General features: G+C 43.2%; 2 protein-coding genes across 3 annotated transcripts; one reads left to right on the top strand and one right to left on the bottom strand.

The window, feature by feature from the left end:
- Window positions 1–4,249: 4,249 nt before the first annotated feature.
- Window positions 4,250–13,335, top strand: creb1b (cAMP responsive element binding protein 1b). 2 transcript variants are annotated; one of them, XM_036545111.1, is made up of 8 exons: window positions 4,250–4,360; window positions 8,866–8,978; window positions 9,476–9,622; window positions 10,002–10,102; window positions 10,380–10,519; window positions 10,825–11,007; window positions 11,517–11,670; window positions 12,546–13,335. In XM_036545111.1, exons 2-8 carry the CDS (start codon window positions 8,874–8,876, stop codon window positions 12,688–12,690), a joined length of 975 nt encoding a protein of 324 aa, XP_036401004.1. In that variant the 5' UTR covers window positions 4,250–4,360; window positions 8,866–8,873; the 3' UTR covers window positions 12,691–13,335. The 2 variants fall into 2 exon arrangements, with proteins under 2 accessions (XP_036401004.1, XP_036401005.1); XM_036545112.1 differs by having other exon boundaries at window positions 4,354–4,597.
- Window positions 13,336–16,494: 3,159 nt separating this feature from the next.
- mettl21a (methyltransferase like 21A) lies at window positions 16,495–20,329 on the bottom strand. Its single transcript, XM_036545872.1, has 4 exons — window positions 20,215–20,329; window positions 19,071–19,234; window positions 17,926–18,037; window positions 16,495–17,841 (listed from the first exon to the last, which is right to left on the bottom strand). The coding sequence occupies exons 2-4, from the start codon at window positions 19,215–19,217 to the stop codon at window positions 17,444–17,446; spliced, it is 657 nt and encodes a 218-aa protein (XP_036401765.1). The 5' UTR covers window positions 19,218–19,234; window positions 20,215–20,329; the 3' UTR covers window positions 16,495–17,443.
- Window positions 20,330–20,373: the final 44 nt, after the last annotated feature.

The raw sequence follows: 20,373 nt of genomic DNA, 5'->3' as shown, positions 1-20,373 counted from the left end.
AACGAGCTTCAACAAATGAAATGAGATGTCTCTGCTGAAACTGCAGCGTAAGTTACAGTGCAAGGAGCAAGGTGATAATATTACTCAGTATTCAGCCCTGTTGGCTGTAAATATTTACCTACTGATATTCATCCTTCATGTCATTTCTGAAGCATGTGCTCTGCTTTATTACAGAGTATGAAGTGAAACACTGGCCCAATATTAAACATTATTATTATGTGACTCAGAGGAATTGGTGGCAATTTCTTTTTCTTGTAATTTCATTCGATCAGCAGTTTTCTCTTGTGCTACCTGTACCATTTCCAGTATAACGTACTGTGTGTATATGTTTGTTCCTAACAGCTGGGCTCGAGTTTCTGTGTGTATGTCATGTGAGATATGACACACTTTCTCTTTAGGTGAATGGATTTTTTTTCCACATTGTTGGATGGAGTGAAATTTCATTGTGTCCTGTCAAAATATGAGCCAGCTCTTGTACGTACAACCAGTACAACCTTCTAAAACACACCAAATAGGTGCAATCCACAGTGTGGGCTGTGTCCATTCATGACTAATTTAGAGAAACAATTGACTGCACGGAGCTCTGTAACTCTCCTGAGGGGGGTGTAACAGCACCTTATTTCTTTGACCAGAAGAAGGCAGATCAGAGACTGGGAATTAAAATCTACAAGCAATATGCCACTCCAGTGTGGTGGGTAGGTGGGTCCCTGATGCAGAAGCCACTCACAACCAAAATTACTGATATGAAACATTAAAAGCACCTATATTTTTTTAATGCGTGGAGTGTGTTTATCCAGGCTATATTTTATGAGGGAGTGAGAGTAGAACTCAGAATTGCCGTCTTGAATAAATGCACCTAGTCAGAGCTTGGTATTACTTCACTTTCCCTCAAAAAAAGGGGAAATTACACCCTTGAATACTGTTTGCTTAGATGTTACAAGCGTGGGCTAAGTATTCTTGCCTTTTTTCCCAGGGAGCATTTGCTGAATTTGAAACTGGATATATATGATCAAAGACTGCAGTGGTCTGAGCTTTCATGTATTTTTCAGCAACAGAGCGCGCTTGTGTTTTAAACAGTCCCTGAACGATCGAACGGTAAATGCAGGGGCACAGACTGGCTCCTTGCCGGTCGAAGGATACAGAGAGCGAAGCGAGCGCCAGCGCTAGCGCATTCACTCGGGGGAGAGACGCACAGCGGGGGCTCAGCGCAGAGCCGCTTCAGACCCCTCTCCAACTGCGGCGCCTTTCTCAAGGTCAATCACTGAGCTACACGCACACATGCGCGCACACCCGCGCATCTACCCACATGCGCTCCATATAAATGGAACGTAGACAAACTGCAGTTTGGATTGTTTCGTGGCTGTGAATGCATCGATCCAAACAATTAAGGGTATAAAGTAACCTGGCATTTTTTTTTCTTTTTTACTCGAGATCCTGGTAATAATAAACTATAGATGGGGGTGTGTGATACTGATTGTGTGAGTGTGTGCGCGCATAAGTGTGCTTTTTTATTGGCAGCAAATTCTCCCTTGTAAAGATAATTTCATATATTGGTCAAAATTGCCATTTTCCCTTTGGGCCTTCACCAGCTGCAAATTCCCAGTTGCCCATTAACCCAACAGGGTCAATTCCCCATATAGCGTGGTTCATGTCACAATAAAAGGCAGTTTTTATGGGTTGTGGCAGCAAAGCGCTATTAAACAGATAAAACATATGAAATGGGCATCTGGAGGATTATAAAAAGAATTGCCTCGATAAAGCCACAAACACCCGAAGCAGCGCTTCTGCTTTCGAACGCTTTTGAGTGGAATGGTTTAACAACCGTTTTTAAGTGATAAGAGTCTGCCCCCTTCTGGACATAAATAGTGATACATCGTTTTCATGCAGTCTTGGGGTTTGATTGCGGGCCCAGTACTTTGTGAAAGTGGTATTGCTGCCTCTCTCTGAATATAAAATCTACATAAATATAAACATAAAATCAAATCAAATCAACTAAACTGTGAAATTTTTAGTCACCTAAATGAAACTATTGTAAAAGGTTATCAATACAGGTCAGCAGGCTGGTGTGGGAAGTGGAGTCCCACAGATTTTTTTTTTTACATAAAACTCAGGAAAGCAAACAGTTTTGGGGTTGTTGAAATAATTCACTTAAATTCAGTACAATGTAGAAATGGGAAGAGATCTGGCAAATGAATTTCAATGTTGAATAAAATGCACAATTCTTAAAGTAGGACTTTTTCAGGGGAGGTATTTCATTTCATATATGTCTGACATGAAAAAGACTTGGGTGTAGTAACTAACCTAAGTTGTGGTGAAGCAGTAGAAAGGTAAACAGGGGAATATATTGTAAAAGTACTGAGAATACTATACTCAATGTGTGTTATATTAATAATGATAATGAAGTCAGCATCTTTTGCCAGCTGTTCAGCTTCTAGCCAAAAGTCTGTTGTGTAGATAATTAAACTTGTCAACGTCAAAAATATATTAATACATATTAGTGTGTGAATTTGTGTGAATATATGCAGACTACACAAATAAATAATGTATGTGGAAATATATCTAAAAATGAACATATAAACTTTCTGTCAATAAATATTTCTTACTGTTGACAAATTGTCTGTGTACACTTCTGATTTCTATTAAAAGAAGTTTAGCATAACCTTATAGGGACATCTAATTCAACCCCCAGTCCACATGTAGTATTATATTAATGAAAATCATCAAATAATCACTGGGGGAAAACAACTTCTGAAAAATCATGATAAACAGTTAAACTTATGCTGGTGCAAATATACTTGTGCAAATATTAAGTGCTCCTTGAGGAGACTTGAAAAGATACTGTCCTTCTCTCGCCAACTAAACCCAGAGCGAAATGAGAACAGTAAGAACAGCTGGCAAACTTTTCTTGCAGATTAAAGATCCACCTCTTCAGGCTACATTTCAACCCCAACCCCAAAAATAGCTCTAATTTAAAAAAAAAAATTACAATAGCTTTCATTTACAGGTCTATCAGCACATCTAATGGTGTGAAAGTGATGCTTAGTATTATAGGGTTGTGAGGGTGATATCGCATGTGCCAAATGCTACTGTTATTCTGATCTAAAAAACTGCAGAAATGGTGTGGGTGGTTTGGAATCGGTTCTAGACATTAATTTGTTTGTCTTGTATTTATTCATTTATTGTGGGATCCATCCTGAAATGTTGTGTTGAGGTATGAAATAGTGATGGGAGTGTGAGACCACAGTAACCCAACAGGCAGGGGTGACGTGGAGATCAGTGAGGGGTTAGGACAGGCAGTGTTATAAAATGGACAACAACATTAGTCCCTCCTTCATGCAACATAGACACTGGTAAATGCAAAGTCTGCAGTGTTCTCTTTTTAAAAACCGTAAACTCCGTGTGAGAAAAAGAAGGAAAATCAGTGCACCTGTGAAAGATGGATACCTGGCTTGCAGACTTTTCTGACTTCAGCGAAACTACCTGAAATGTCAAAGTCAAAGTCAAAGTTCTGGTTTGAAGGTCATTCGATTTAAATAATTTTAGTAACATTACTAAATAAAATTAACTATTCTTTGGGCCAAACTTTCTAGCCGCTACTTACACAGTGAGCAAAAATTCACTTCCACTCCTGTCAGATACGACATAATCCTGTCAGCAACTCCACTTAGTGTCTGAAGTCAGATGCTTCACGCTCTGCATTTATTTTTATCGTTCAGTTTTCTCTCCTCCACGATTGCTGATTAATAATTTTCCAGTCTTGTTGCTTGCTTGTTATATTTTAAGAAGTGATTTTGTTGTCCCTGTCGTCCAGCAGTATAGGCGCTTCCTTCATCTGACTTGGCTCTGTGCGTCCACCCAGTCTCTCAAACAGCTTCCTGACTAGAATGCTCACACACGCATTACGCATATAAATAATATAAAACGCTGCACAATGCTTGCGCCCAATGTAGAAGTGTCATCAGTTTGTATTTTCAAAGCAAACCGCTGAAAGTCAGTGACAAAGTTCCAACGGAAATATTCGGGTTTGCGTTTGTTCGTTCTACTGCAACGCAATGTATAAAAGCGTCTGCCAACATTTGCTACCCCTGGGCGGCATGTACGCAGCTTCAGCGTATGCATTTCCGGAAATTTCCGCCAGAACTCGGCTAGAGATCGGTCATCTCCGTTAAGTTTCGGTCTCGTCCGCGACGCACTCGGTTGTTCCCGATAGTGCCGCTGAGCTGATTTTCGTCTCCCTCGTTCTCCGTGTTGTTGTTCTCGGTGACGCGACGGAGGTGTAGCCTGACGCGGTCTCTTACGTGTCGGCCTGAATAAAAGTGGAGCTCCGAGGGCCCGGGAGTGACGGAGGGAGTCTGTATCGGTAAGAGAAAGGAAGTGTCCGGGGGGGAGGGAGACAGGGTACGTCCCGGAGAGGGTACGAGTGTCGTTGGGATCGGCCCGGAGGAAACAAAGAGATCATGGCGGCTGCGGGCTTGTTGCAGGCATTCGGGCGCGCAGGGGAGGGGAGGCTGCGGCTGGGACAAGCGGGGAGCAGGGACTGCGAGCCAGGAGCGGAACGCTGCGTGCTCGCTCAATGTATACCGAAATGCACCATAGTGTATGTATCCGTGTCGACTGAGTTCTAACCACCGATGTAATACTGCCTTTAAATGCAATATTCGTCTTTTTACTTTCATTACTGCGCATCAATGTAGTGGGAGGTTTTCAGAAATAAAAAACAATGTTGAATTGACAGTCTCAATCACTGTTTATTCTAACGCTGGGCATTACTGAAAGAGTGGCACTGCGTTCAAACGGAGTCTTGCTGGCGCGGCTAGTGTATAATAAGGGTTGTGTAAGGTAATTTAATCAATTTCGGTATGATCTGTTTTTATCTTACTAGCTAGGTAGGTAGCTAGCTCGTTGAGCTTGCATGCTAGACTAGCAACATCAGACATCAACAAGCCAACCCATTTTGGTTAGAACTGCAAATCCTTTTAGCTATTTGGTCTAACTACCTTGATACGTGACGATTTTCTGCAGTAGTTAAATATAAAGACTTAGTTCGGGTAACATTGCTCTGTAGTTTGCTAGCAAGCTATAGCTATGTTCCCAGCTAGCTGTGTTAAAAAAGGCGGCAACGGGGACATGTGGTAGATATGCAAATAGATTTTTTCTGGATAGCTATCTAACAAATTCAGGGAATTTTGATAAACACGTTTTCCCTGTCAGAGGGTGATACTGTGTTTATCGCCCATATCTGGTTATAATCTGAAATGTCGTTGTGGAGCAGCAGCAACTGGATGTGGCATGCCTTAGAATTCAAAAGAATTTGGCGCAAAGAGGAAATCATAAACAAGCCGTGTGATTGTAACTGCGCTAGCGAGCGAGGTAATACGCTTGCTATGCTATCTGCGTTGCAGGATTGGAAGAGCTAGACTTTTTAAATCTTGGAAAACTGCCAATTAACAATCAAACCACAATTTGTCGGCTCATGTGAGTTCATTCATGAAAACATTACGCGTTCTGATGATTGATTGATTGAATCGCTGTATCGTGGCATTCTGCTTTTTAAGATTTTATGACGGCTATATCTCCTGATTAAGATGTGGTCAACTGAAGTAATGTGTAGTTAAATGAAAATTAAGTGCTAATCTACTGGGAAGAATACAAATCATCAAATGGTCATGAATTAAATTGATAATCTGCACGCTTTCAGAGGGACAGAACCCAATAAGTCATGCATTGTTCACAGTGGAACGTTGTGGCAGTGTAGCCGGTGGTGGTGTATTAGCTGGAATTTTACAGATCTGTGACTCAATATTAAAAATTTCATCCCATAATTAGCAGTATGTTTTGTCTGATAATCAGAATCTTTGGTGTTTACCAAGTACTACAGTAATCTGTCTGATTACTGGGGCTAGAGAGGGACCTAAGATCAAACATTAGTGGGCCTCTAACGGTGGTAGAGTGGGTTTATCAGACTGAAATGGTAAAGCCATTATAGCATGGTTAGTGTAAAATCGGTGTAAATAAAGTCTGTGCAGTATTCTCACTCTATGTTAATACCGCCAGCTCTTATTCCATAACCACTCTTTTCCTCTGTGCCTGTTATTTGCTGGCCCTTGTGTTTCACCGCTGCAGTTTGCCACCCAGGGCAGCTGCTGGCACCACAGGCAGATTTAGTCAAGAATTTCTTCCACTGCAGCTTGCTGGGAAGGGAAATCTGCATGGTCAAGAAAACACTTTAGAGCTTTTCTGCCTACACCCTCCACCCCCTCCCTTAACCTCTCTCTCTGGCATACGCCCTGGCATGTCAGCATAGCAGCAGGGGGAGGGTGTGAGGGAACAGCCTGGGGGGTGGGTATTACATTTCCGCAGCACGCCAGGTTCTGAGCGGGCAAAACAATGATTGGTGCGTCGCGGGCGCCGAATGGCCTTTACACGAAATGAAGTGACCCGTTTCCTCGCCCTTTCTCTGGGCAGGAGGTCGTGTTTCATTTACTGCGAGCGGTGCCACAGAGCGCTGGGCGGCAAAATGCCGGCCTGGCTTTGTGGCGGTAAGCTTGCCTGGCTGCTTGCATAGCTGTGGGGCTTGAGGTGACACATTCCTGCACCCTGAACTGGATGGCCTTCTGGGAGAGGGGTGTGTGTGTGTGTGTGTGTGTATGCGTGCGTGCACGCACTTGCGTGCATGCACAGTTCCTTCCTGTCTGCCATTTGCAGTGCTGGTAGAAGTGGGTCACTCCCACATTCCTCACCAGAGTGGGTCCCTGAGGTTTTTTTTTTTTCACATTGCATGGAGCCAAGATGGCTCTCTGCTGCCCACCCCCACCCCCTGTAGCTGTTTCCCAGGCATGTTTTTTCCCCTCCACTCCCTATCGGAGTATGCTGTCTCCCTTCGTCAGAACGGTGTCGCGGAGGTCTTCTGCCCCCTTCACTGTCTGTGAAGCGGTAATTAACAGTGCTCACCTGGATCTTCACTGAGGAGGTGTGTGAGAAGTGAGTGGGCTTTTAACCACCCTCTATTGTTCTGTTACCCCCCATGATGTGTCATTGTTTCCCTGGCCCTGTGGCCTGTCTTTCATTACTGTTTGCAGTGCAGTGATTCACACACAAATGTTGTGATTACAAAAGCCTTCACAAGTCCTAAAGAATCCCCATACTCCACTAACCTCCTCATACCCATAGCAACAGACAGTCTCCTAGGAATAATGCTTTAATTGACACCTGTGTGATTTCTCTCTCTTCGCTCTCATAATGAAGGCTTCTGCTAGTAAATGATGTTGACTGCAAAATCACTCCTCCTAAACCTTGGTTTCACTCACCTTAGCCATAGTTTTGAGTTTGACAGCAGCAACTATTTCACTGCTTCAAATGGGCAGATTTGGTTTCCAGTGCTGTTTGAAGCTGTGAAACAGTGAGACCCGAGAATTGATGATGAATAGCTGCAGTGGCGACACTAATGAATGAACCGAGACTGAGCCAGACTGAAAATTAGTCATGGCTTTGGATTCGCAGCTTCATGATGCTTCATTTTTACATTTGTGTTTATTCATTTGGCAAACGCTTTTATCCAGAGAAACTTACAAAGGTGAATTGGCAGGATTAGGCATGCAGCCATATAGATGCTGTCTCATTTGCGCTATTCTTGTAATATAGCACCATGGTAGGAAGCATTGCCACAGTAAGCGTAGTGCTTTAAACACCTGCTACCCTGCCTCTGCTATGGTGTACGTCCCACCTATATAATGGAGGCCCAGGACCTGCCTTTGTCCTGCAACAGATAGTTGAGTGTCATTTTTTGAAATTGTTACATGGGCCTTACTTTGCATGACATGTTTTCTTTTGTGGAAACGGACATAAGTGTTCATTGCAAACCAACGTACTCAACCCTCGTACACACAACCAGCATCAGATATGTTCCAGCACATGTACTTGCAGCCATGGCTTGCGGTCATAGGCTAAATTTTGCATTTCTTGTGACATACCAGATATCAAGAGGTGTCCGAATGTCCTTAAAAGCCAGCCTGCTCCTTGCCTGTATGTAATGTCAATTTTCAAATTTTGGGATTTGGGAAATGCATGGTGTCAATATGATATATAAGGTGCCATAACCCCATTAGGGTTTAGGGTAGCTGGAGGGGATAAAACCCTGGGACACTGATCATATGAAAACACCTGGCTTTTACATATCTGCCATTTACACACCTGCTTCACTACTCTGTCTTCCTTAAAAGTGGGATTGAATAGAGCCACGAATGTAACAACACACAGATGCAACATTGCAGACTGCCTCAAACATCTGTGTCCTGCATATGGTAAAACGGCAAGATGATGGTAAGTCTTGGTGTTGGGTAGTAGATCCAAGAAGACATTTTCCCTGGGGGTTCATTTTCACACACTTGCTAAATCTTTCCAGAAAACTTGCAATCTGTTTCAGGCTCCAGTTGCAAATGTATTAACAAATGTTTGCAGTTACATCCCAAAACTATCTAACACCACAAATTCATGTCTGGGTCTCAGGTTGGATGAGTGTTTTTGACTCGTGCTGGAGTTGTTACTGAGGCACCCAGAAAGAAGTTAAATCATGTGCAATCAGCCGTCATACAGGTGTTTTGGTGCTGGGACCACAACGTGGCCAAAACTGGACTAGGCTGCTAATAGGCAATAAGGAGCTACAGGAGAAGACCAGAAACCTAAAGCACCGCCACAAGGACACAGCTGTTAAATGCACGCCTGATCTGAGAATGAGATGCCCAAAACATGACCAGACATACAGGCACATACTATACATACTGTACAGTGAGAGCATGTGGGCTTTTGATGATGTCAGCAAGTTCTCCTTGGTAACAGGACAGTGTTGTCTCCCCTGTGTGTCCCTAGCTAACTAAATGACCATGGAATCGGCTGCAGATTCACAGCAGGGTGGTGACACTGCTGCTTCAGAGACGGACAGCCAGCAGATTGCCCAGGCACAGATTGCTACACTGGCGCAGGTAAACCTCCACCCTACCCCCATCCACACAGACACTCTCGCCCACACTCTCAGAAAGACGGGGGGTTGTGCTGGTGATTGCACACACATTCCCACTTTCTTCTGATTGGCCCCTGGAGCTCCTCTTTGAGGAGCCATTGGCTGGAGGCAGTTGCCTGTAAGCTTTTGATGAGTATAAGAATTTGCCCAAAAGCATCACTGTGCAGCATCGGCAAGCACAAGCCATGCTTGCACACTAAAAACCCAGCTGTACAAGCACCTCTCCCATTGCAAATCACAGTGCAGTTTCAGCAGCTGACAGTGATCAGGTGTGTGGGTAGCCTGCAGCGCTACATCAAAGCAGAAATTTGAAAGTGTTTCCACTCCTGAACCTCATGTTGATGGATAATGGGTTTTAACTTTTCCCGCCACTGACATGCTCAAGTTTAGGGAGGGGTTCTGTTTCCAAGCAACAGTTTAGTGCGTGTGTGAGACTGAGGGCACGTGTTGGTGTTGTAGGTATCTATGGCGGCTGCGCACGGGACCTCTTCTGGACCCACAGTTACCCTGGTGCAGCTTCCCAATGGACAGACAGTGCAGGTGCATGGGGTCATCCAGGCTGCCCAGCCCTCTGTCATCCAGTCCCCACAGGTGCAGACAGTCCAGGTGAGTGTGCTCTGAATCTACTCAAGCCCAACTGTCACACAACAGGAAAACCTCTGTGGAGACGGTGCTGCCACACTGGCCTCAACAGAACCCAGACGAAGCAGGGAAAACAAGGAGGCAAAGAAGCTGTATAGTGTTACTGTGCTCTGGTGAAATGTCTACATTTTGAGTCTTGGCTAAGCTATTTTTGACTGATTTTATTTGACCACCCATAGTCCTGTTGTGGTGAGAGCACAAAAACACTGTTGTGACACAGGACACAACCACAAAGTGTGTCAGCATAAACTGATTATTGGTCCACTTGACGTTGACATTAATTGCACAATGCTAGCGTAGTAGTTAAGGCACCTTGGTTGAGTAACATCAATGTGATTTCCAGATCTCCACCATTGCAGAGAGTGAGGACTCTCAGGAGTCGGTGGACAGTGTGACAGACTCCCAGAAACGCAGGGAGATCCTGTCCAGACGACCCTCCTACAGGTACTTAAGCTCTGGCCTTAGTAGACGTTGTGTTGTATCTGTGGATAACTCCACATAAATCATGATTAGTGGAAGACCCAGGTCCCTCACATGGAGACAGCTAATTTAAGCCTTGTTTTGGTCCCAGGGGGTGTGACATTGTGTGAGCTTGCTAATGCTAGCTTGTTCGATTCAAAGAAGGTACCTCAGCCACTGCAAGGCTGTACAGCAAGGTAGTTGTGTATGTTGTGTGGCCTGATTTCTTTGCTCTGTCGTCCCGGGGACTGAATCTTTGCAGGAAGATCCTGAACGACCTGTCGTCAGATGCCCCTGCAGTCCCACGGATAGAGGAAGAGAAATCTGAGGAAGACTCCGCCCCTGCCATCACCACTGTTACCGTACCAACGCCAATCTACCAGACCAGCAGCGGCCAGTACAGTGCGTGCCTCCTTTCCCGTTTCATACACACACACGCTCAAAATAGCCCTCCTTTAGAAATGATTGAAGCTTATAGGATTGTATATTGTTTTTCTGCCCTGTGTGTTTGTACTCTATTTACATTAGAAGTGCTCCATGACCAGGTTTCAATGGTTGGCCAGACAAGATACAAGCTAGCTGGTAGACCTAATGAGTGTGTTAAACCATTGCATTACATTTTTTAATACATGTTATAGTTTAGCGTCACACAGTTTTGAGACATGAGAAAATGTGTATGTTACTATCTGTGTCACCCTTCCCAACAGTCGCGATCACCCAGGGCGGCGCCATCCAGCTGGCCAACAACGGTACGGATGGGGTGCAGGGCCTGCAGACCTTGACCATGACCAACGCTGCAGCCGCCCAGCCCGGAACCACCATCCTGCAGTATGCCCAGACCTCCGACGGCCAGCAGATCCTGGTGCCCAGCAACCAGGTGGTGGTGCAAGGTGAGAAGGCACAGGACACGAGCATGCTTAGCACACACACGACAGAGTTACACACAAGCAGTGTAGCATAGCGGTAAGGAGCGGGGCTTGTAACCGGAAGGGCTTGTAACTGGTTTGATTCCCTGCCGGGGCACTGCTGTTGTACCCTTTGGCAAGGTACTTAATCCAGAACTGTCTCAGTAAATATCCAGCTGTATAATTGGATAGCATGTAAAAATTGTAACTTGCAGTATGTCAGTCACTCTGGATAAGAGCATCAGATAAATGCCAATAATGTAATGTTATATAAGCACAGATCTGTGAGCCCTTTATGCGTGGCACCTACATACACACATTCCTCGCCAATATGTGCACACTCTCAGTTAATGTCCAGGTTGGGTAACACTTTGACCCCTGCTCTCACTGTGGGTACATTGTGGGGCTAGGCACTCGTGTTTCAAGTTTGTGTTAATCACCTAAACTGTTTACATGATTTTAACCTCTGTCGTCCGCCCCCCCTTCCCCATCAGCTGCTTCTGGGGATGTTCAGGCCTACCAGATCCGCACAGCCCCCACCAGCACCATTGCCCCCGGGGTTGTCATGGCCTCCTCCCCTGCCCTGCCCAGCCAGGGGGGCGCAGAAGAGGCTACCCGCAAGAGGGAGGTGCGTCTCATGAAGAACAGGTATGCACCGAAGAGAAATAAGCCCAGTCAGAGTGTTCAGTTGCCATTGTACATCTGCTTTGTGTGTATGATATGCATGTATATATACACACACACGCATGCAGACACACATATATATCAGCTACATATTGACTCTGTATGTTTTTTTTTTTTTGCTTGTGCTGTACTCTGCCTCACTTGTAAGTCACTTTGGATAAAAGCGTCTGCCAAATGAATAAATGTAAACGTACATAGCTAAATCTGGGTTTATATTACAACATGTGCAGTGTTGAAAATAGTCTGTGAATCTTTAAAATTCTTAATGTGAATCTTGTGAGTATTGGGGTTACAGAGTAATTCATAAAACCTTTCATATAGCAATTATAGATAGTGATATAGATTGCTCATAAAGCCGCAAAGACTCTGTGTGGCCTCTTGAGGCCCTGAAATCATGTTCAAAGAGCTGAGGTCATAATGGAATGCAGCTGGATCACAGTTTTATTCTCACAAATGTCTTCAAAACTGATCTGCTAAAAATTTAAATGGTGAAAGCGAACGCAATATGTGTGCATGTGTGTACATGACCATGGCACAGTTTGTTCTTTGCCTGAGAGCTTGTCCCAGGTCTTCACTGTAAGCTACTCACAGAGCCTTTATGAACATACTCCTAGGTGCGGTTTTAAGGTGAGGATGAATTTCTAGGATTTCTTTTTCAAGTGTAATACTGTGAATTTTATGATCATGACCCTAATGTATGATACATGTCTTGAATGAAAGCAGTAAGGTAAGAGCAACCCCCTCCCCAACACACATACACACACACACACACACACACACACCCCTTTGCTGCGTAATATCTGATGCACATCTGACTGTCATTCCCCACTGTGCCACAGGGAGGCAGCGCGTGAGTGTCGCAGGAAAAAGAAGGAGTACGTCAAGTGTCTGGAGAACCGAGTTGCCGTGTTGGAGAACCAGAACAAAACACTCATCGAGGAACTGAAAGCACTTAAGGACCTGTACTGCCATAAATCCGAGTAGTACCTTTCCCTCCCCCCCCCCAGCCAGCATCTGCCCCCCTGTACAGACTCTGCCTGGCAATAGCTATCTGGGCACAGACTATTCTTTTTTCTAAATGTTTTTTAATGCTATAAACTGCCTCTACGAAAATACAGGAATAGGGAAAAAACAGCCTAGGATATAATACCCTCTCTTTACTAGCAGATCATGACCTTAAAGGCAAGGAATATGACTAACTTTCAATCATTCAACAGTTGGTGTTCTCAGTGGTTCTCTTTAAGGGGAGCCCGGGCAGGAAAATTGGCTGAGCTCCTCTCGAATCAGTACCAGTACCAGGATCAGTCTGGGCCAGCAAGCAGGACATGAAGGCCTTGGGGGAACTCTTTCTGGCTCATTCAAGAAAGGATCCCCCCTCTCGGGTTTCTAGCTCGGTCACCAAATGGAAGAGTGCTATCACGGAGTGAAGCGTAAGACCTTCGGGGAAGAGGAAGCTTCATGAGTATCAGTGATTTACCAATAGAAGCAGAGGAAGTCACAGATGCTACCAGTACATGGAAAGTTTCATCGTCCTGCCCTAGGTATGGCAGTAGTGTCATCCCTGGTTCCAGCACCACAGCGTAGTGTTAAAACGAGATTGGAGTAAACCTGCAATGGGGGTGGTGTGTGGCCCTGTCTTTTTTTTTTTTTTTTTTTTAGTGCTTGTGTTGCTAACACCTTGATCAGATCATTGAGACGTGAAATACATCTTTTACTTAAGTGTTGTGGGCTGATTTTTTTTTGTTTGTTTTCTTCCTTACATATTTGTAAGTCAGATTTTTTTGTGTATTTTTTTTTGTTACCATACCAAGGCATTGTCCACAAATGGTTGGTAAACTATATCACGCCATGTGGAAGATGGATCCCTGAAGACTGTAATTTAGAAATATTTGTAAATATATTCAGATACAACACCCTGTTAACAGTTATGGTACAATGAAATACGCACATGCTTTTGGCACACGCATACACTTAACAGTTCATTTTAAATTTCCTTTTCCAGATGAAGCCCCAGTTTTCTTGAATAGCCTAAGGTGGGGCAGTGAGTGCCAGTGGGTGACTGCCTGTAAGCTGTCATTCCTGGTTCTGCCCACTGAATAGATACTGCAAGGTTCACGTTGACCTTGTTTAGTGTATTCCTGCCTCGAACCAGAAGGGTCTCGCTCCTTTTAATTGCTGCCTGAAATTAACTCAGTTGTAGAGACCACAGATGTGTCTGTTTGAGTGGATTCAAGTGAGTGAAGTTGGGAATGGCTCTTTTTTTCCTGCACTGATACGGAGACCAGTTAGCTAGCCAGTGTGAATCACAGTATTAAAACTTGCTGCACCTGGAAACTTTGGGGATCCATCTTCTAAGCCAGTTCAACTCTTTAGCAACAGAGAGGAGGGGGTGATACGAAATACGTTCTATTCATTATAGGATTAAGGAATGCCATATTGTATTAATATTATACATTATGTTGTCATTATGTGGAGCCAGTGGTCTTGGTTAGATTTACTGCATCATGTATTTTATTTTGTAAAACCATTTACTATTTTTCCATGATTTTTTTTTCATAATGTCACCACCAATATGGAATTGTTGTATTTATGTTTAAAACAAAACAAAAATAGGAAATACATATGGTCCATTTGGACGGTATCTCCAGCTTTGACACATTTGGCAGCTATCTGACAAAAAAAAAGCCGTTATGGGGATCATTGTGTTTTGGGGTATTCTGTTCCATTTTGTGTATAAGATGATACGAATGCCTCTACCAGCATAAGTCAATGGCCTGTAGTTTCTTTTTTTTCCTCTATATATAAATTTGTATATATACATATGCACAGCTCAGATGTCAAGTTCTTTGAAACAGCGTATGAATATGGTGTTCTTGCAGCTCATAGTAGAATTTATTTGCTTGCATCTGGCGTATTTTCACATTTTATTGCAAGGCTTTACCATCAACAACAAAAGCAGCATTACAAAAATTAATATGGTGATTACTTTTGTTTTCCAGATATGCCTATGTTAAACATGCATGCCATTTGCACGAGGTTGTATGGGAAGTACACGGACCCAGTTTCACTGTCACGTTTTATCCATGCATTGTATTTTATGAAAAGTGAATCCATAACAGCTGAATCAAGCAGATTTGTTACAACCTTAGCATCACTCATTTCATACCAGTTGTTCAAAAAGGGAAAGTATAGTCCTACCTGCTTCCTAGGCTTGTGCAGAACTTAATCTGCTTAGCAACGGTGGGGTTTTTTTAAAAAAAAAAAAAATAGTTACAAATAGCAAATCTGTTTCAACTTATGTTTGTAATTGAAATTTTTTAATTCATATTTAGGGCACATCTACTAGGTTAACAGTATTTTGAGTAAGCCATATATAGTCAAATGAGACTAATCCGATCAACAGACTTTTTGAATTATTGTTATTGAACTTGTTGCTAAGGATTGCACTGCTTTCTGCAGCCTGTTTAGAGTATGCATGTCCAGACTCATTTCAGGCCCCTCTAAACAACCTTAGTTGTATTGTTCAGCCAGCAGAATTTATCCTGTGTCAGTAACGCAGAGGAGGAAAAAAATAAGGAGGTCAAAATATGTTTGATCCTCTTCCTTTGAGGTTTTTTTTTTTTTTTTTTTAAACGTGGACATTGAAAGCGTCAAAACAGTATTGCTTTGCTTGCTTTATTTTTATACATTAAAGGATTGTTAAAATGTACAATATTCATGTATGTGTTTAATATCGTGAGAACAGAAGAATCATCACAGAGAGTAAGCCACAGCCAGACTAATCTTTGACCTGATGGCTGAGCCTCTAGCTGCAGACTCAGAATGCAGGTGTAGTGGTGTCTGCCTCCTAGGCTGGTGCAGAAGGCTGTCTGAGAGGTGCGCTGATGTCAGTGCACACTGTCTCTCCCTCCGTCCCGCATAGCTGACGGCCATATCCATCACCCGCCTGTCTGCCTCCCGCAGCACAGGTCACAGGGAGACTTCAAAGTTCCTGCGACCGAATCTCAGCGTGACAGATTGCCATGGCGCTGTCCAATGGCGAGCTATTTTAAGGCAAGAAAAATGGCACATTTTCGCCAAGGGGAAGGAATTTGATATAGCACACCTCAAAGCACACAGCTTTTCTTTGCCAGTGCTTTGAAACTACTCTTTAATGTAATTTCAAAATGGCTGGGCACTGAAGCAAAATCCTATAGTTTATTATCCTTTATAAATAAAGCGCAATTATCCTGTATCGATAATCACAGTTATTTACTTTAAATGTAAAAAGGGAATGTGTTCAGACAGCTGTGCCATGATTTGGGGGACAGGGGTCCACAGCTGATTTGAAAGGTGGTTTGGCTGAGGTGCATTTATGTCATTAAGATAGGCGTGTCTGGGCCTCAATAAAACTACATTTGTGAGGTTATTTGGAGAACACCTCCTACTGTATATTGCAATGGTTACGGTTTTGTTTCTGTAACTTTTGGACTGAACAAATAAGGCAACTCCTGCACATATTCGTATGGCCAGAAGATCAAAGCTGAAAGTGGATAGGCAGGGGAAGGTAAGACTGAGGCCAGTCTCAGATTGTATATGAAATGCAGTTTATACATTTTCTTCTCTACAAAATGATCCCAAAATAAGAATATCTAAGACTTGTTTTCCCAGCACAAGAAAAAATTATTTTGCTCCCATTTTCTTAAAATTTCAGAAATTTCTTTTTCAAAGAGATTTTTTAAAGGTTACTAAAAATAAAATTTAAAAAAGTTGAATAAATTTTGTGAAAATTATTGTGAATCTTATTTAAAAACACTTGTCAGGGGAAAACGGAAAAATATTTCTGGCAGTGGAATGACTTTTTTGCAAAGCTCCATGTAGGGAAGATGGTTTTTTAAACCTTTTGTGCAGTTTGTGTAATGCCAGTTTTGCCGAGTATCATTTTTAAACACTATATTGTACATACTGTAATCCTATTAGCAGCAGCTTTTTGTGTTCCAGTAGTGTATTTACTAACTGACGATCAAAAGACTCACTGCTTCCGCATTACCATCAATAACCTCTGTGCCCACCCTCCTCTTTTACCACCCTCTGTGACAATAATCTGTTGTACCAGCCTTTTATAGACTAATGTAATGCCACATTAAAACTGCTTTAAAGTACCCTCATTTTGTTTATTGTCGTTGCTCTCTCTATAAAATTAACTAAAAGTGTTGGCAAAACGCATAAAGTTTAATGGCGCCATCTGGACAGTTGAAAACCGTTGCTCCCCCTCCTGATGTATGATGGCCCTTCTTCCATTTTTCATGGAGCCCCGTCAAAACGAACCATACTGCATTACCCAGGTGTTAGACATCACCCTTTACTGCTCCTTGTATTTGCTTTTGAAAATCTTGTTCCTCCCCTTTGAGAGGAGGTAAATCAGGAGACAGTAGAGGAGCAAGTCTAAGGTCAGCTTAATTTTTAGTGTTGTGAATTTAAGAGCATTTTTACATAACTGTCCATTCTATCATGAGCATTCAGCCTTGACTGCACTATTTCTGGGTTGTGACGCCAGGTTCTGACTTAAATCTTGAAACAATGACATTTATAGTACAATTCATTCATAACATAACCTTTTATGTTTGTTTTCCATAAAAAGGGTTAAGCATTAATTCTCCAATGCCACTGAGACTGCCACATCGAATCACCCATGTCAATGAATCTGCCAACTCACACCCAAAGTGCTCAGTCTTTGAGCTGTTCAGGAGAGGCCCTGTCAGAGCTCCTCCTTGGCCTTGTGCTTCATGGCCTTGTAGACGTGAATGTCCCTCTTCTCATCGTAGTGGACCTCCTGCACGGTGAAGCTCTGGCGCAGCATGTCGAGGAAGGCCAGGTCCCGCTCGTAGCGGATCCTGCACGCCAGCAGCACCTCCGTCCTGTCAGAGCTCAGGTGCTCCAAGGTCCGCAGCAGCGCAGGGAACGTCTCCTCCAGATACACGATGTCCGCCCCCAGGATGACGTCATAGCTGCCTGCCGGGTAGCGTTCCAGGCCCTCTCCCCAGGTGAGCTCGGACACCATCACTGCCCCCTGCTGCTCTGGAGGTATATTATCCTGTACATTGGTGCGCAAGAGCTCCATGGCTGGCTCCCGGTCTGTAATCACTACTTTAGCGCCTGGGGAAAATGGTATGAGTAGCCGGTTTGTACACAGTGATGCAAAAACTCACAGATGAATGCAAACAACTTTTTTCCCCCCACCTAGCAATGCTGCCACGATGCCCACCAGTCCTGTGCCAGCACCCAGCTCGATGGCTGCCTTGCCCAACAGCTCCGTCTTTCCCAGTTCCAGGTACATGCATAGCACCACAGCCTGGCGGGGCACAAAGACATGCGCATCATCCTCCAGGACAGTGATTGGTCACAGGGACTAATTAACTTCTCAGTCAGCCCATCCCACTTAGCACAAAACAGTTTCATAATGTATACGTAATCCTGCAGGGGCATTGTGATGGCATTAATATATCATTGGAATGTGGTTATAATATGCCTCGGCTAAGTGGTGTGCTATGCACGCAACCCCAGATTAGTGCTGGAATACAATTCATTACAACAATGACTGTACTGCAAGCTAACGTCCTACAAGAGGACTACGACCTACTCAGTGCCACAGGTCCCAAAAAAACATTTGCATGGAACAAATTTAACTAGCCGCAGATGGTCAGAAGATGTTGGTGAAGTCATGGAACAATGACTTTCTAGAAGATTAACTTCAACATCAGCAAAATATTTTCCAGTAATGTTCCTTGTTCCTGACATCTTGGTCACTTCAACTTGATACCCTGAGTTGTGGAATGTACTGTATTCTTATCTGATTTAAAAAAAAAAAAAAACTGTGCAACTGGACACCTACAGAAATGCATTTACACTTATGTTGTTTTAATAGTGTAAACTGTCAGCAAGATGCACTGACATGAATTAATTCAATATCTCCAACAAACGTAAGACACGTCACTTGTCAATGGGCATTACATTAGAACAGCATAACTTCACTACCACTGTGACAGATTACTTTGGGGTATTGTGATTCCTGCAATGTCAGGTGCTTTAATATGCCATAATATCAAAACTATAGCATTGGTATGGACTGAAATGGCAACTAGTTAAGTTTGGCAGAATGAGAATGAATTGCTGCATGCTAGCACCACACATCTTTTTTCAAGTGTAAACAGGGTGTGTATGAACACCGTTAACTCTGGATGCATAACCAAGTTAAGTCTGATTTATAACCCTCCTTCGTACTGTAAAACAGCGGCGAGTCTGCGCAGCGATGAGCCAAAAATAAGATCGCCATAACAGTCTGCCACTCCAGACCAATTTAACACAACAGCAACGCCGACACTCACTGCGTCCCATACCACGGCGGCCACTCCAAGCCGGTTCCAGTCCTGGGACAGGCGCACGCGGTGGTTTGCGAAGTGGAATTCGGCCGAAGCCTTGTGAAGTTTAGAGAGCACCGGCAGAGAACTCTGTTCATAGGGTACCAGTGCCATCCTCAGAGCCAGATTCCCTGCACAAAGAAGAGGAATTTAGCAATCGATGAAATTACATTTAATTAGCGTCAATTTACTACTCTTGATAAGAGATTTCTTAAGTACAGTAACGTTATTGCTTAGCTTTGACCGGGTCTTTGGCGGTAGCCGCAGCTAGCTAGATGGTTAGTGTTACGTTGGGCTAAATCACGCATCAAATTCTTACCGATTCGTCGTTACAATTACTAATCTGACTGAATTGGTTTATCTATATACTCATGCTGAGTACCAGTCAGTGCTAACGACCTTAAACAGCAGACCTGGATAGCTACAAATATTAGCGAAGTGCTGATGGACACTTTCAAAGTATGAAAACTGAAGAGACAGCACGCTGCCTAGCCACTGTAAGATAACTACGTGAGCTAGCTAGGTTTCAACAATACAAAAGCTGAAAATATCATATTGCTTGACGATCTAGTTTACTAATAGATCGTTATAAAGCAGTAAGATAGGTAGCGAGATGGCTAACCATTGGAGTGTTGTTTAGTAGAATGATAGCTAGATATGGCTCTACCACGCTGTTTTGAGTTCCGCGAGATATAAGACTGAAATAATCATTTTCATGCTCGTTTTGTGGTCTTTGGCCAAAATGAACTGTTAACAATCTCTACCAAAATAATATAAAAGTTATCGACACGAGGTCTTAAATGTGGCAGGCCAGAGTTTGACTGGACTGAAATCTCGCGACGAAATGCAAAAGTCTAATTCAGTTATATTTCAACCCCGACGATTTCATGTTGTTTAGAGTTTGTCGACTAACCTAAGCCATTAAGATTCTTCTTTTTACACCGAAACTGATCTGAAATGTCTTCTCACCTCACGGCTAACCACGTTTTCTGATTTAAAATGATCTGTGATAAAATGGAAAAGGGATGCCCTGATATCAGAGACGGTCCCACTAAAGCTGAAAATGATACAAATGAGCCATTACCTTACCGTTTCGAATTAAACCACTTACCTTTAATATAAATTTGATTTACAGGTGACGTAAACTGACGATTTGAAACATGACGCTTTTATAACATAAAACCGTAACGTAACATTTCAGTAACTGTTTCTTTAAAATTTGGTGGGTTTTCTAGACTCTTCATCCAACCAAATCAAAGAACATGCCTGA

Source organism: Megalops cyprinoides, chromosome 14, assembly GCF_013368585.1.
Source record: "Megalops cyprinoides isolate fMegCyp1 chromosome 14, fMegCyp1.pri, whole genome shotgun sequence".
Classification (NCBI taxonomy): domain Eukaryota; kingdom Metazoa; phylum Chordata; class Actinopteri; order Elopiformes; family Megalopidae; genus Megalops; species Megalops cyprinoides.
The sequence above is the reverse complement of the archived record's forward strand: the minus strand, read 5'-3'. Positions and strand labels throughout refer to the sequence as shown.